The following is a 15121-nucleotide window of genomic DNA, read 5'->3' on the forward strand; positions in this document are numbered from 1 at the left end:
ATGTGAGAATTTTACTGTTCAGTAAGATTGTGTCTTGTAATTCATATCTATTATATAAACAAATTGTGCCATATATTTTTCTTATTAATAAAGCACAGGATAATATTGTCAAGTTCTGGGGTGCAATCCAGAACACGACAGTGATGGGTTATGTCACTGCCTGCTCTGTAACCCTTAGTGCCTCAAAAAGCTCGGCTGCTGTGGTTCTCGGATCAGAACACTGCCCGCCAGCATACCAATCTGTGCTGTCAATGGGTTAAGCAGCTCTGACTCAGCAACGTACCCAGGACACCTAACCCCGTTACAAAATTGCAGGAGGGTTTTGCCACTTTTGTCTGTTTACAGGACATATTATCAGAGAATATCCATAATTTACCTGTAGAACAGTAACAAACATTTCACAGTGGCATTAATGACCAGTTCAAACAATATATTACATCACCTTTTAAATAAATATCATGGCGCCAGTGTAAGCGGTGTAGTGAGTATGTCAAGCCTGACAAAAGTTACTGACACAGAGTAATGAATCACAAACGGGCCTCAAGACACAATTGTTTAAGGCTCTATGTGGCCTTGAAGAAGATACTTAACATCCATGTTTTCAGTCTTTTCATCTATTTACCTATCTTTTAGGGTGCTATGAGGAATAATTAGATACTGGTGAAAGGCTTTGAAAATGTAAAGCACTTATAATTATTAGCTTGTAAGAGGAAATATTTTTCCTGTGCTTTATTAATAAGATATTGAATATTACCATTAACAGAATCTTTGTTCCTTGAAAATTCATCTGCTCTTCTTCTCCATTTGTCACTAATAACGCTTTCTTTATGACATTCTTTTCAAGAGTTCACCTTCTCCTGTTTATTCTCTACATGAAATCATAATCCTAAATCCTGTCTGTGATGTCATAATTGACTGCTGTCTCAATTACTACAAAGATTGTTTTCAGGCAAAGGCTCAAAGGAAAAATTAACAGAAATATAGACTACACTATGCAAGCAATATGGTCTATATAGTCAATATTTTCAAACATGATTTTTAGTAGGTCTTTTAAAACAAGATGCCATTTCCCAAGTGTGTTTTTAAGGATGTGCTATTTTAATCTAGGGCCTTGTTTAGGTTGAGGATTTGCCTTAGTAACATCCAATGATGTAGCTGATGCAGTCTAAAAAAGCTGCTATTTGCACAAGTGGTGCTTACCCCAAGCTTAAAACCAGGGTAAATCGTAATATACAGCAACTTTGCCTGTTTACAGTAGGGGTTTGCTCCACTGCAGCTACACTGGTGGCTAAACACTGATGACTATAACTGCAGCAAATCCACAATGTAGATAAGCCTATTACAACTCATTCAAACGACAACAAACTACAAAAACTATTATGACAATTGCTATCAGCATTTAAACAGATGTATATACAGCTTAGATTTATTAAGTATTTCCATTTGGATTGACAAGCAAGGACTGGTTAACTTGAAAGTTAATTGGTAGCATGAAAACCTTGAGATGTACAAATGGAAGGCTTCCCCGCAGCTGATGAGGAAGAATGGATTTAAAGTAGACTCAACCAAATCTTAAAACAAATCCTTCTAAATAAAGTTTTTTCAATACAGTATAGTGGGAAGGGAAATATTACATTCCATTAAAAGGAATAGCCATTTGCAGAACACATTGGGAAAACCAAGTTAATTGATCAGTTCGTACTTTTCCACAATTCCAGATTTTCAGTAAATCTCACAGATCCTTACCAGCTCTTGGGTATCCTGCATTAATGGCAAAAACGTAGCTTCCAGAATAGCAACTTGGTCAGTACTGAGTTTCTGCCACAGACTAATCAGCAAAATCACCAGCTGGGTGGCACTTTTCAACTTTGTGAATGCCTGGAACATATTGGCTTGGTTTTCCTCTGCCGCATCTGCTAGAGCTATTATCTGCAAAAATCACAAACTTTTGTTAGCTATAATTTTACCATTCTTAACACTCCACACTAAAATTACATTTGACACATTCTTGTTTTTCTTTAGAAGGACCTGATGAGCTTTGTCTTCCATAAACACAAGTCACAGAAAGTATTAAATAAGTTATCAGTTGTCAGGTAATTTAAAATCCATGTGGCAATGGGGTTAATCAATAAATTCGGTCGGTGTAGAGAGGATTCTGTTTAATGCATATTCTACAATAAGACCCTCCCCAGGTTGATTCCCATAATCTAATGTAATACAATAGTCCCTAACCAACTGTAAACATCGAGGATTATACCACACATGATGTTAATCACTATTTGACCAAAATCAAAAGTATTACATTTATTTTATTTCTTTGAAAACTGTAATTTAATACGTCAGTTATTTCTATAAGAAAAAAATTGCCACGTTTTTATTTTATTAGGTGGGGTTGTATGCATAGTATGGGCTAGTTCAGCATTATACCAATAATGTAGATGCTCTAGCATGTGATTGGTTGGGTGATGTCATTTTTAACACCAGTGTAAAATACTGGACTACACAAACCCTGAAAAGAAAATTAGGTGTATGCTCGCTTTAAATATCAGCTCCTTTTCCTGTAAACTGCAATGATATTTTTATCCTCTTCAGTAGTCAGTGGAAAAAACTAGAAGCAGAACCTGAGAGGAAAACCTGAAACTAGTAAATGGAATTTTACTTATATTAGATGTGTTTTGTCATTACAGACACTACTGTCCATTTTCTACAAATGTATGCATGGCATTACCTTGCAGAAATGTGAGAAAAATAACTAATATTTGTTTGAAATATAGATTACAAAGGTGTAGAATCCTAAGGGCTCTATCTATGCAACTTACTATCGCTTTCTTCAAGATAATTTCCTATGATTTCAATGTAATTTTATGCACCAGAAACAGATTTTCAATGCTATATGTAGATTGAATTTAAAGGAAATAAGCATTGTCTGATGGCTAAAAGTGGGGTTTGAGCCACAACTTCCAAGACACATTTTAATCTCAGCTACCGACATTACATATTGCCTACAAAGGGGTTGCTTTTCAGAGGTGACGACCATCTGCAGCCACCATTTAAATCAATGTACAGCACTTCTTCAAAATCAGGCCCTTAACCTCTTTCTTTGTATGTTTACTCATCTGCAAAGAGACGATACCTACTTAACAGAGATGTTGTGAGACTTAATTTTGTAAAGTGCTTTGTGATGTTTTCATGAAAGGCCCTATAGAAGTGCAAAGTATAATTAGTATTAAAACATAATTAATTTACAAAGGAAAGCTAGGATAGCTCAACCTATTAAAGTTCACTATGTGAAAAGGAAAAATACTATACAATGTATCTTCAGCCTGGAAACAAACCCAACCAGCTGTTAGCCTTTGGTGAAGGAAAACTATTTTTAATGTGCAACACTGGCAGTACAGATGGGAGTGTTCCCTAGGTGTTTTCAGGTGAACATGGAACTGACCATATAGTGAATTTTAGGAAACAATAAATATAAATTATTTCAAACAAAAAGTGTTGGTTGCTTTTGTTCTAGATTTTAAAGTGTACATTTCCAAATAAAATGGAGAACCCCAAGGACATTCAAGTCCAAACACTATATTAACCAAAGCCAAGTAATGATGCAGACACCCAGTTAGCTACACTAAGGGAAAAAGCTCAGCTCATAAAAAGTAGAGTGAAATTAATCCCAAATGGTGAGAACTGCCCCGATAGGCTCTAAAATTGGTTACAGGACAGCAACAGGATAGCTCAGTGGTTTGAGCATTGGCCTGCTAAACCCAGGGTTGTGAGTTCAATCCTTGAGGGGGGCACCTAGGGATCTGGGGCAAAATCAGTACTTGGTCCTGCTAGTGAAGGCAGGGGGCTGGACTCGATGACCTTTCAAGGTCCCTTCCAGTTGTAGGAGATAAAAATAAATAAATGGAGATATCCTAACAGCATCGTAGACATTAATCATATAGTATGAACAGGGTCACATCCAGTTCCTTTACCTAAATCTCATGGTTGAGTCTCCTTTACCTTATGCTATTTTATACATACATACATCCACACACACACACGACAGCAAGGAGATAAATGCAGCACTGTAAGAAACTGAGATAAATGCAGCACCGTTATGCACATTTGACCATTTCACCCACTAGGGCGGCACTAAAGGGATCTGTTTTTCACTGTTCCTGTTCAATTGTTTTTGAGACTGGTGAAAAGGGAAAGTGAGGAAAGATGAGCTGAGATGTATTTTCTACGACACCCAGCACCATGCCGCTATCATATCGTACCAGGCTAGTGTTGTGTAATGAATAACTCTGAGTCTATATGAGCTTGGGGTTTGGATGAGGGCTATGACTTAGCCTAGATTAGATGCAACTAATGTTGGTGGGTTGGAGGAAGCAACTGGAAGAGATGACAAATCTATCAACACCCATAAGTGAGAGAGTGACAGCCATTTGTAACCAGTGCACAATTTGGGTATCTTACTAGATCCCAAATAGTTGCCCATTGATGCCCCGATAGTAGCCATGGACAAGATCACTTTCTTTTATTTGCACTTAATGAACAGGGTGTTTTTTTTTTCCTTTCAGAGACAGATCTTGCCACAGTTATCTATTGCTTTGTCTTCAAGATTACCACTATTGTAATGAGTTACATTTTGAGACCACTTGAAAACTAAAGCTAGTGCAAAATGAAGTGTCCCACTTACTACATGGCGTTTCAGATCAATACTCTGGGATAAGCACTAACATCAATACATTTCGGTTTGAGAAATCAAGGTGCTGGTTTTAACTTATAGACCCTAAATAGTCTGGGAGGTGGTCATCCGAATTACAGCCTCACACCCTGGGCTATACTGCCCCAAATGACATCATCTGATTACTTGAGTTTGAGCCCATCAATAGAAATGAAAAGGAGCTGTTGGCTTGGCTTTCTACATGAGGGATGTTCCACTTTGGAATCTGCTCTAAAACTTGTCTCAAAATAACCCACATTTGTAAAATTTTCAGGCAGACAGCCAGGTTCATCTACTTCCCAGGATTTGGGGAGTAGGGTGAGTTGAATCTTGGAGCAGCTTGATTACCATTGCTTACAGTGAAATGGTCTGATTGTTTGATGTTTTGTTTGTCAATGAGGCAAGGCAGCCTCTTCCGATATAATTGTGAGTTCGGTCCAAGGGATGCACACCTTCATATGTTTTAAAAATCTAAATAAATATCTAGAATAGAAAAGAATTCAATGAATAAATAAATGAATCCGCCTCCCTTTAACATGCCAAATCTCTGAAGAGTTTTAAGAGGGAGCTTTTTAAAAATCTACCTGCCACAAGAATGTTTTCTTCTTTGTCCCAAAATTACTCTGTTCTGAAATGCACAATATGCAAACTGGTTTTGCATCACTGAAAGGCTTAAATTCCTAAGGAAACAGGGTGGTCTTGGTGTGTTGCAACCCTCAAACACATGCCAATGAAATCTTTATACCACACCATCATGTATTATACATATACACTATTCCACCCAGCATTTACAGAGAAACCAAAGGAAAGAACAGCTTTTAAGTCTAAATCTTCTACTTATAGATGAGGAATTGCAAACATGTAGCTTCACGAGATCTGAAACATCTGGGATTATAAAGATTTTATTACCATAAAATAATATATGTCTACATTGACAATCTCAGTTTCAAACCCCAATCTCTAAAATTAGATAGGGCAAAGGTTACAAGGAGAATACCCCTTGAGGTCTGTTCTGAACTAGATGTCTTAGTAATATAGAAAGCAGCTGGGACAGCCTCCATCATCTTTGCAACGCAATCCTCATCCAGATCCACACATGGTTTCACTCTCAATGTATAGGATTAAAAAATAAACCTTTGCTTAGAGAGGGAAATTTCTTTGAACAATTCCTAAGACATCAGGTAAATGTCTTTAAGAGTTCTTCTGAGAAGCTTCACTCAGACTCTTAGGAAATTTGTGAAAGTATAGGTTCTTAGAACTTTTTCCAAAATCTCCAAGTAATTTCCACATTTTAATATTTCTTCTTCATCTGGATGTTATTTCTAATAACCATTTTTACAATGAGGGAAAAATTAGAATCTTTGTCTTTGCAAACTGACAAAGCCCCATTGTCCCTTACTGCCACTAATATAGCTGTAGTACACAAATTTTAATTTGATCAAATAGCCTCTAGAAAAGAGTCCATTAATCCAATACAAGGGGGGGAGGAATAGCTCAGTGGTTTGAGCATTGGCCTGCTAAACCCAGGGTTGTGAGTTCAATCCTTGAGGGGGCCACTTGGGGATCTGGGGCAAAATCAGTACTTGGTCCTGCTAGTGAAGGCAGGGGGCTGGACTCGATGACCTTTCAAGGTCCCTTCCAGTTCTAGGAGATGGGATATCTCCATTAATTTTATATTTTTATTTTTATTTTTTTTATATTCTACAGTCTCCCTAGATTCTACTATGGTTTCTCTCTAATTTCTAAACTACCTTCAAGTTTATCAATTTTTCCATCTGCTCATTGTTTCAGATAATGTCGTCTTTACCTTCTGTATAAACATGCATAAAGTAACAAAGCAAGGAACCCTCTCCTTCACTTACAGTAGAGGCCTTTCTACGTCCCTTATTTCTTCATGACTGCAAGCTAGGATGACCAGATGTCCCAATTTTATAGGGACAGTCCTGATTTTTGGATCTTTTTCTTATATAGGCTCCTATTACCCGCCCACCCCCTGTCCCAATTTTTCACACTTGCTGTCTGGTCACTCTACTGCAAGCAAGCTTTAGCCCCATTGTCCCTTACTGCCACTAATATAGCTGTAGTACACACATTTTCATTTGATCAAATAGCCTCTAGAAAAGAGTCCATCAATCCAATACAAGGCCCATTACTGGATAGTCAGTTGTTTTTTTCCCCGGCTCCTTGTTTCTTGGCAACACAAAGGCTTCACCCAAAAGATAAGCAAAAAAACCAGGTTTCACAAAACCTCCATATTCAAAGCAGTAGAAGAGGGGGAAATGACTGGCAGAGCAAAGATCAAAGAGGCATTGGCAAAGGCCGAAAGCATAGCATCTGGTATAATATTTGTTTAAAAGTTGATCAAAATTTTCTTTTCATTTATGGCCTTTTTTGTGAACTCTTTTCTGGCTGACCAAATTCTAACCCTGTTCCAATAAACCAATCTACGGTAAAGCAGAACCCTGCTTTTAAAAAAAAGTTATTAATGGAAGCACATTGTAAAAAAGAAACAACACCCAAGAATAAATATTCTCTTCATCAAGGTCATGCATTTAACACACTGCCATTAAATTTCACATTCACAGTTGGCAAGGGCAAAGCTCGACTCGAGAAGTGTTTTTATAATATTCTGAGAAATTCATAGACTTCACCCTCCATGAGTAATACCAACAAGATTTGTTCCAAATAATTTCTAAGTAAAGAGACTTTGTTATGGTTTCTGTATATCATATTCACGTAGGAAGATGTGTCAAAGGTTAACTGCTTGGTTTTCCTGCATGTCACCTCTAGTCTGTACTTCATTTCTGCCGGGGCTTGTCAGGGCCAAGCCCCGGCACCTCTAGTCTTGGCAGTTCGTAGCCCCGGCACCTCTAATCTTGCTGCGTCAGTTATGAAAGTAAACAAATTGCCTGATCCCCAGCATCTCTTTCATTACAAATTAAGCACTGCCTTTAGTCCTTTGAAAAAGGACTAGTGGATTTTGAGTGCTTTAATTTTTGGTTGCCCAACTTAAGACACCTAAAAGGTTCTGATTTTCAGAGCCAGCCCACACTATTTCTAAATGTACATACTCAAAATCACTTTTGGAACATCATATTTATATCTCACACACACACACACACACACACACAGTTCTGTTTTTTCCAAACAGGAATGTTTATTTCGGTCACACAGGCCAGTTCTGGTAGGTGCATATTTTCCACAGAAGTCAATGGGAATTGTAGGTATCTGGAATTTCCTAGAATCAGTGTTTGGTAGTTATTTATGTAAGGCAAGAGTCTTCATCAAGGAATGCATCAGAAGTATAATTACTCTGCTGAGACCTGGACCCACCCATTACAAAACAAAAGGTTATTGAGTGCCGATTAATTCTGCAACCAGTGTTACTGATGGCCTCTTGAGGACCTCTTAGTGGCTGGGTGTAGTACCTCACTCCTTTCTCACCTCTGGTGACCCCTGCAGGCTGACCTTGGTAGCTTCTTAGTGGCTTGATGCTTTGGCCAAGTCACAAAGTCCAAATGAATCCTTCCGGGGTATTAAAGAATTCAGGATTCTGGATCTCCCTAGGGTCCTTCAGCCCACATCTGGGCCTTTTAAATTCAGCCCTTTGGTAAGGTGCCCAAATAAGCCCTGTCCCTTTTGGGGTTTATGCCACTTTATCTATGATGGTAGGGGAGTCTGGGCTCACCCAATACTCCAGGTTCCAACCCAGGGACCCTATAAACAGCAGCCATGTATGGCTCAACTTTAATCCTCTGATGCTATTTCCATGGGACTCTTCCTACTGGACCCCTTTAGCTCCAGACCGATCTCAGGGCCAACATCCTCAGGTTCTTCTCCCTCTGCAGTCTCAGTGTAAACTCAGCCAGCCCTACATTCTGACTAATTTTCAGGCTCCTTTGGACAGCCAGGAACTGATCTGCTAACAACCTGCAGCTCCATTTATATGAATGTGCTGCGCTCTGATTGGCTGTTGCTAGCCCTTGGAGGACCAAGTCTCTCTAGCTTCCAAGATGGCTGACCTCATGAGGTTTCTCTAGGCAGGCTTGGAGGACCCACCTTTGCTACTCTTTTCCTCCCAGCAGGGGCCACAAAGGTCTGGTACACCCTGTCACAGTGCCCAACAATTAAAACTTAAATTATGTGGAAGACTATTTGCTGCTAATGACTGCTTCAGAAGGCAAAGTCATTCTGTGTTTGGAAACAGTCATGCAAGCTGAAACACTGATCATGAGTTCATAGATCTCTTTTGATAATTATTCTTAGACAAATTCCTCACAACATACCTACCACCAATATCGCCTTCATCCAACCCCTTTCTAGTATGTTTAAAGATAAGTAGGTCAAGTACCTCCTAAATTAGGATTTTGTTGATTCAGTGCCAATAGAAAGCATAAAAGTAGAGAATATAGGATGTCAGAGATTTCCCAGTTCATTCCTATGAAAACAGATCACTATTATTTATCACTATACATTTTGGAGAAGGAAAAAGAATTCAGTACTATGTCTTACTACAATTTTTTCCATGCTCGTCTAAAAAAAACTTACCCATCACATATCTTGTGTTACACATCTAAATGGCATTGTGGGTCACAAAGTATCTTTTTCTGCCTGAATTAATGTTCAATTTGTGTATATAGCACCTAGCTACTATGATTGGCACACTAGCAATAAATACTGTTAGAACAGATACGATTGTCTGATAGTATTGGTAATTTATTTTTAAAAGCTCTAATGTCCTTTACTTCAGAGTACAATTTATTTTTCCATAGCACCTTTCATGCAGAATTCTCAAAGCTGTTTACAAAGCAATGAGATGAACACTAGCCGGAAAGAGTCTGTGTAGACAAGCAGACACAACAATTAATGTGCATAGCACCTTGGACATTTGAACCTGCTTTATGAAATGTAGGCCAGGATGCCATAGTCAAAAAGTGATCTTTATCTACACGCAGCCCACAAACTTCTGGGCATTAATGTATATGTTACTTCCAAAGGAGAGTACTACCAACACTTCAACATTGCCATAGTACTGCACTGCATTACGTATAAGTCTAAGTTTTCATTTGGGACTTCAGCCTATGAATACCTGACCCTGATATAAGAGTGCCAGTTAGTATTAACTGTGATGGTGCTTTTTGAGATGTTAGCACATGTCCACCATGAACCAGACAGACCATCAACCCATTTCTCCTAGGAAATGCCATGAAAGCACTAGTAGCAGCGATGTTAATAAGCAGCTGAATTTGGATAAAATGACTGAGCTATTATTTCAACCATTCAAAGAAAGAGGTTACAAAAATCTGAAGGCATGATACAATCTCGGTGCTTTAACAGCAGTACAGATTACAGTTTTTTGTTTTTTTTTAAATGAACAATCAATAAGCAAACAGTTTTTCATTCATAAGGTTTTATTCCTCAAACCTCTTTGGTATCACTAGAAAGATTTCAAAGGGGTATTGTATACTGTCTATAGGACAGAGATGGATTCTACTCAGTGGATTGAAAAAAGAGATAGGATTGGTAGAAACCCAGATGAAATCACTTAACAGACTGATGTCAAGCAATTCAGTCAAGCAAGTCTCCATTATGGCTGGACCCAGGGGATATGAACAAGCCAGGCTAGTGAAAGCCAAGCATGAAACAAATCTGGTGTGATCTACCTTATGTGAATGTACGGATACCAGTGGTACCAAGTATATACCTAAAGTAGGTGTTGCTGTGCTGCTCTACCTATTGTACCTATCAATAAAAAAAGAATCTTGAGAAATGTTCCATTTACATGTGGGCAATACTAACGCACTTGCAACGTAAGTCTTGGATTTCTTCTATATTTGGTTTGTTTTTTAAATGTATCTTAGGACTTTATATTTCTGCCCATCACCATACTATCTATGTGCCTTCCGTGTAAAATAAATAGCAAAAGTGAAGTGCCCAGTTGACTTCATGGAGTCTGTCTGGCACACCCTTTTTGCAAAACTGTTTGAGATAGGGTTCGGGGGGGGGGGGTCTTTTTAACTTTATTAATTTACTTTTACTTTTTTGTAATTGATGATTTATTTCAGAGGCTTTTGCAGGGGAGATTGTTTTGTTTTTTGTTTGGTTGGGGTTTTTTGAGTAGAAGGGGGTGACTTAAATAGGTATAATATAAATATACTGCAAAGAGGAACCTGCCAAGGTAGGGACTGTGCACTGGGAGGAGAGGAGGGAAAGTACAGCCACCCCAACACCCTCCTGGGCCCCAAATTGTGCAGGGAAGAACCCACACACACTCTGGGGGCACTACGAGCCAGGTGGTCTCTCTCCTCACCACCACCAAGTGGGCTTGGGAAAAAGCTGCATAGAGGAGTCAGGCAGAGACTCCAGCTGGTAGGGGCAGAAGCAGCCAGAGCAGGGACCTTGGGAGTCCCTTGGAGAACTTGCTACAGTTTGAACTAAATTTTCTCTGCTCTGTGCTAATTGGCTGTTTACTCCAACCCTACCCCTTCATCACCATCTCTTTACCTCAGAATCACTCCTCTAGCCATCTTCTCCCTCCCAGTGCCCCTCACTCTTTAGCTTATCCCCTCCTAACTAAACCCACAAAATAAGTAAATCAAGCAAGCAAGGAACTCACATGCTGTTTGTTGCCATCAGCTTGTTCACTCTGCTTATGTGTTGTTCTTCTTTCCCCACCCTGTGTCTATCTTGTCCCTTTAGAGTAAGCTCTTTAGGGCAGAGACCCAGGGCCAGCTCTAGGATTTTTGCCGCCCAAAGCAAAAACAATTTTGGCCGCCTCCCCCCCCGGTTCTTTAATTACCCCACCCCCCGGCCGCGCCTCAACTCCGCCCCTTCCCCAAATCCCCAGCCCTGCCTCCTCCCCCCAGGCTCTCAAGCCTAGGAGGGAGGGATGGAGGGAGGGGGAGAAGCGGCGCCCGTGCCGCGGCCAATTGGAGTCTCCCCCCCCCAGGTTTGAGAGCCTGAGAGGGAGGGGGAGACTCCAAGTGGCCGCGGCGTGGGCGCCGCTTCTCCCCCTCCCTCCCAGGCTCTCAAGTCTGGGAGGTAGGGGGAGCAGCGGCGTGCGAAAGGGCCGCTTGGGATCTCCCCCTCCCTCCAAGGTTTGAGAGCCTGGGAGGGAGGGGGAGACCCTGAGCCGCTGCGGCGCGCGAAACAGCTGATTCGCGCGCCTCTGCTCCCCCTCCCTCCCAGGCTCTCAAACCTGGGAGGGATAGCGAGTAGCGGCGCGCGAATCAGCTGTTTCGCGTGCCGTGGCAGCAGCAGCAGCGGAGGTGAGCTAGGATGGCCGGGGCACATTTTTAGGGGCGGCATTCTGGCGCCGGCCATGCCGCCCCTAAAAATGTGCCGCCCCAAGCACCAGCTTGTTTTGCTGGTGCCTAGAGCCGGCCCTGCAGAGACCCTTTTTGTTCTGTGTTTGACCAATGCACAGTGGGTCCTGGGCCCTGACTAAGGCTCCCAGGCACTATAATATATAATAATAAATGTATCGAGCGCCCTCTTGCCAGCCTATCCGGGCCTATCTCAGCCTGCAAGCAAGCAAATGCCTGTTAATTGCTAAAATAAGGGAAAGAGGGAATGGAAATAGATTATAAAATAAAGCAGTGGATATAGTTTATTCCAAAATACACGTAATTCTTCCCAATACATTCAAAAGTGAATTCTACTGTATATCTAAATTGAAAGGTAGAGTTATAAAATTAGTAGCTTATCTAAGGAAAAGAACATCTGGTACAAATTATATACAACTCGAGAAGCCAGTGACTTACAATGAATCCTTTACTTATACTTTCAAAACAAAAATGTTAAGTACTGGGATGTGCCAAATTATGTACACACGTACATGGAAAGGAACTTCTAATAGTCAATTAACATAGAGGACAGAGAGACTTTCACTGCAGAGTTGCTATCTGAATTAGCAGCTCTCTAATAAAAAAAAAAAAAAAAAGATAAACCAAACACCAGCTGGCTTTATATCATTGAATAACATATTATGACCTTATGTAATAATTAAGAGGTTTTGTTTTTATTTTAAAGTATTTTGCTTAATTTATAAATCTGTCAAATCAGACAGTGAATCTAAAACAGATATTTTCTCTCTGTGTGTACATTCTCCTCCAAAATTCTCAATGATTTCAACTCCCATGAAGAAAGGGTAGTTACAAGTTAAGGGTGCTCAATACCTCCCGAATACTACTTGAACCTTAATCCCACAAACATTTATGCAATGCTTAACTTTAAGTACTATGGATGAAATGTAATGGGAGTTTTGTCATCGACTTCAGGGGGGTTGTCTACACTGCAATAAAAATCCATAGCACCAAGGCTCAGGTCAGCAGGGTCCCCCCAGGTCTGACCTCGCAGGGTCTCAGAGCCCAGACATCTACACTGCAGTTTTATCAACCCACAGCCCAAGCACTGTGGGCCCACGTCAGATGACCTGGGACAGCTGTGGGTCTTTTAGAGCAGTGTACACATACCCAGTGAGGCCGGGATACCACCCTATGAGTAATGTAATTCACTTCAATGGGGCTATTCATGTGCACAAAGTGGAACACATGAGTGTTTGCAGAATCAGGGTGTTAGATATCAGGATCTGGGTGTTAGTGCAGTATAAAAATCGAGATTAAATAAACAGATGATCAGTATCTCACAGGGGTGTCTAGCACATAATGTTATCTCCAAAAGCAGTCTTTTTTTTCAATACTCATATTATATTGTATAAATATAGGATAAATGTATTCTCTAGTTCAGCAAGTCCTTTAGAAGATTTCATGCAAACAAGCAGTAACATACCACCAATAATTTCATGCAAACTAGCAGTAACATACCACCAATAATTTCATTTACATACATGAACAAATAAACCCTGTTTCTATTCCACCTTAATGAAATGATGAAAATATCAATGCACAGATGCTGCCAGTTCAAGAAAACAGACTCATTTCAGTTAAACACTGAAGTCCACGGGCTAAATTCCAATTCTTGTTACACCCACGAGGCAACTTCATTTGAAATTTTTTCACTTCTGCTTTATGCTACACAACCTGAGAAGTTTCCCAATATTTCCAATGCGGACTGAACACCATATAATTTCAAGTGAACTGAAAATATTGTAGTTCCTAATATAGTATCTGGAGGTAAGATCAAGTCTCATCCACTGTTACATTAAAAAAAGTACACTGGAAACATTTTCTAAAATTAGCAATTAAAAAAAGAGCAGTAAGCTAATTAGAAGCTCAACATTTTCTACTAAATATAACTATTTTCAGGACCTCTCTTTTCTTAATGGTACAAAGTTTTTTCCCCACTATTTTGAGCTGTTTTTCAGGCCATCTGACCTAACAGTATTGTTAGTAGAAGCTTAAAAAAAATGTACCACATTTGGAAATAGGCGTTTTCTCATATCAGTGCACAAGGACACAAGAACTTATTTCTTGCTTACTTGAATACCTGCCTTTGAAGAGAGGGTTACTCACCTTTTGCAGAACTGAGGTTCTTCGAGATGCGTGTCCCTACTGGTGCTCCACATCAGGCAATTTTGAGAATTTGGTCAAGGCCCCAAGATGCCTCCCACCCACCCCTAACCATGTGCTGGAACAACCTCAGCATTTCCATCAGTTGTATTTCCTATTTCCTAATTCAAATAAAGAATGGCAGTTGGAGGCCCATTCTAGACATAAGAGCCCTCAACAAGTTCATGAAAATACAATGATCCTAGGTGAAGGGACACAAATACACCTAAAGTGGAGCACCCACAGGGATACTACTTGAAGAAGAAGAGAGGGTTACTTACCTTGTGCTGTAACTGAGATTCTTCAAGATGTGTCCCCTATGGGTGCTCCACTTTAGGTGCATCTGCCTCCCTGGGCCTAGGATCGGAGATTTTTATTAGCAGTGCCCGTTTGGGCTGCACATGTGCTTTCCCGTCTCGTGCCACGTGGAGCACCCACAGGGATACTACTCGAAGAAAAATAAGAAGTATTTCCATAACTTGTTTTTTTGTTTGTTTTTTTCCTGTAGCAAGCATAGCCATTTCAATACAAAGAATGCTCTGGTCAAATGGAGATTTTAAATAAGTGTGAGACAGAAAATAGTGGCTGTGTAAAACTCAGAGAACACAGCAAGAAGATTAGATGAAAATGTATTCGTAACAAAATAAAAATGGTTTCAAAATATTCCTTTAAATAAAAGTGTGAATTTGGTGCTAACGCAAGGTGCCTATGCCAGAATGATAGCCACAGCCATCCACAGACCAGTTACAGCACTGACTGTGACAGTGCAGACTCCCTAGTAATGTCCAACCAATGACCCAGAAGAACTTCCTTTAGGGGTGGGAAAACTGTCCAACATCTGTGCCACACAATACTTGACCTCTCTGCCAATAAGACTGCCAACTAGTGCCATCTGTGGTGGTAT

General features: G+C 40.1%; 1 protein-coding gene across 3 annotated transcripts in view; it reads right to left on the reverse strand.

Annotated features, from left to right (window-relative positions):
* Window positions 1-15121, reverse strand: part of BBS9 (Bardet-Biedl syndrome 9) — a 493563-nt gene that overhangs the window by 234217 nt on the left and 244225 nt on the right. For all 3 annotated transcript variants that reach the window (XM_054019331.1, XM_054019330.1, XM_054019329.1), the window contains one exon: window positions 1747-1929. In XM_054019331.1, coding sequence (XP_053875306.1) covers window positions 1747-1929 — 183 coding nt within the window. The remainder of the gene's footprint in view (window positions 1-1746; window positions 1930-15121) is intronic.

The sequence above is a fragment of the Malaclemys terrapin genome, chromosome 2 (genome assembly GCF_027887155.1).
Source record: "Malaclemys terrapin pileata isolate rMalTer1 chromosome 2, rMalTer1.hap1, whole genome shotgun sequence".
Lineage (NCBI taxonomy): Eukaryota > Metazoa > Chordata > Testudines > Emydidae > Malaclemys > Malaclemys terrapin.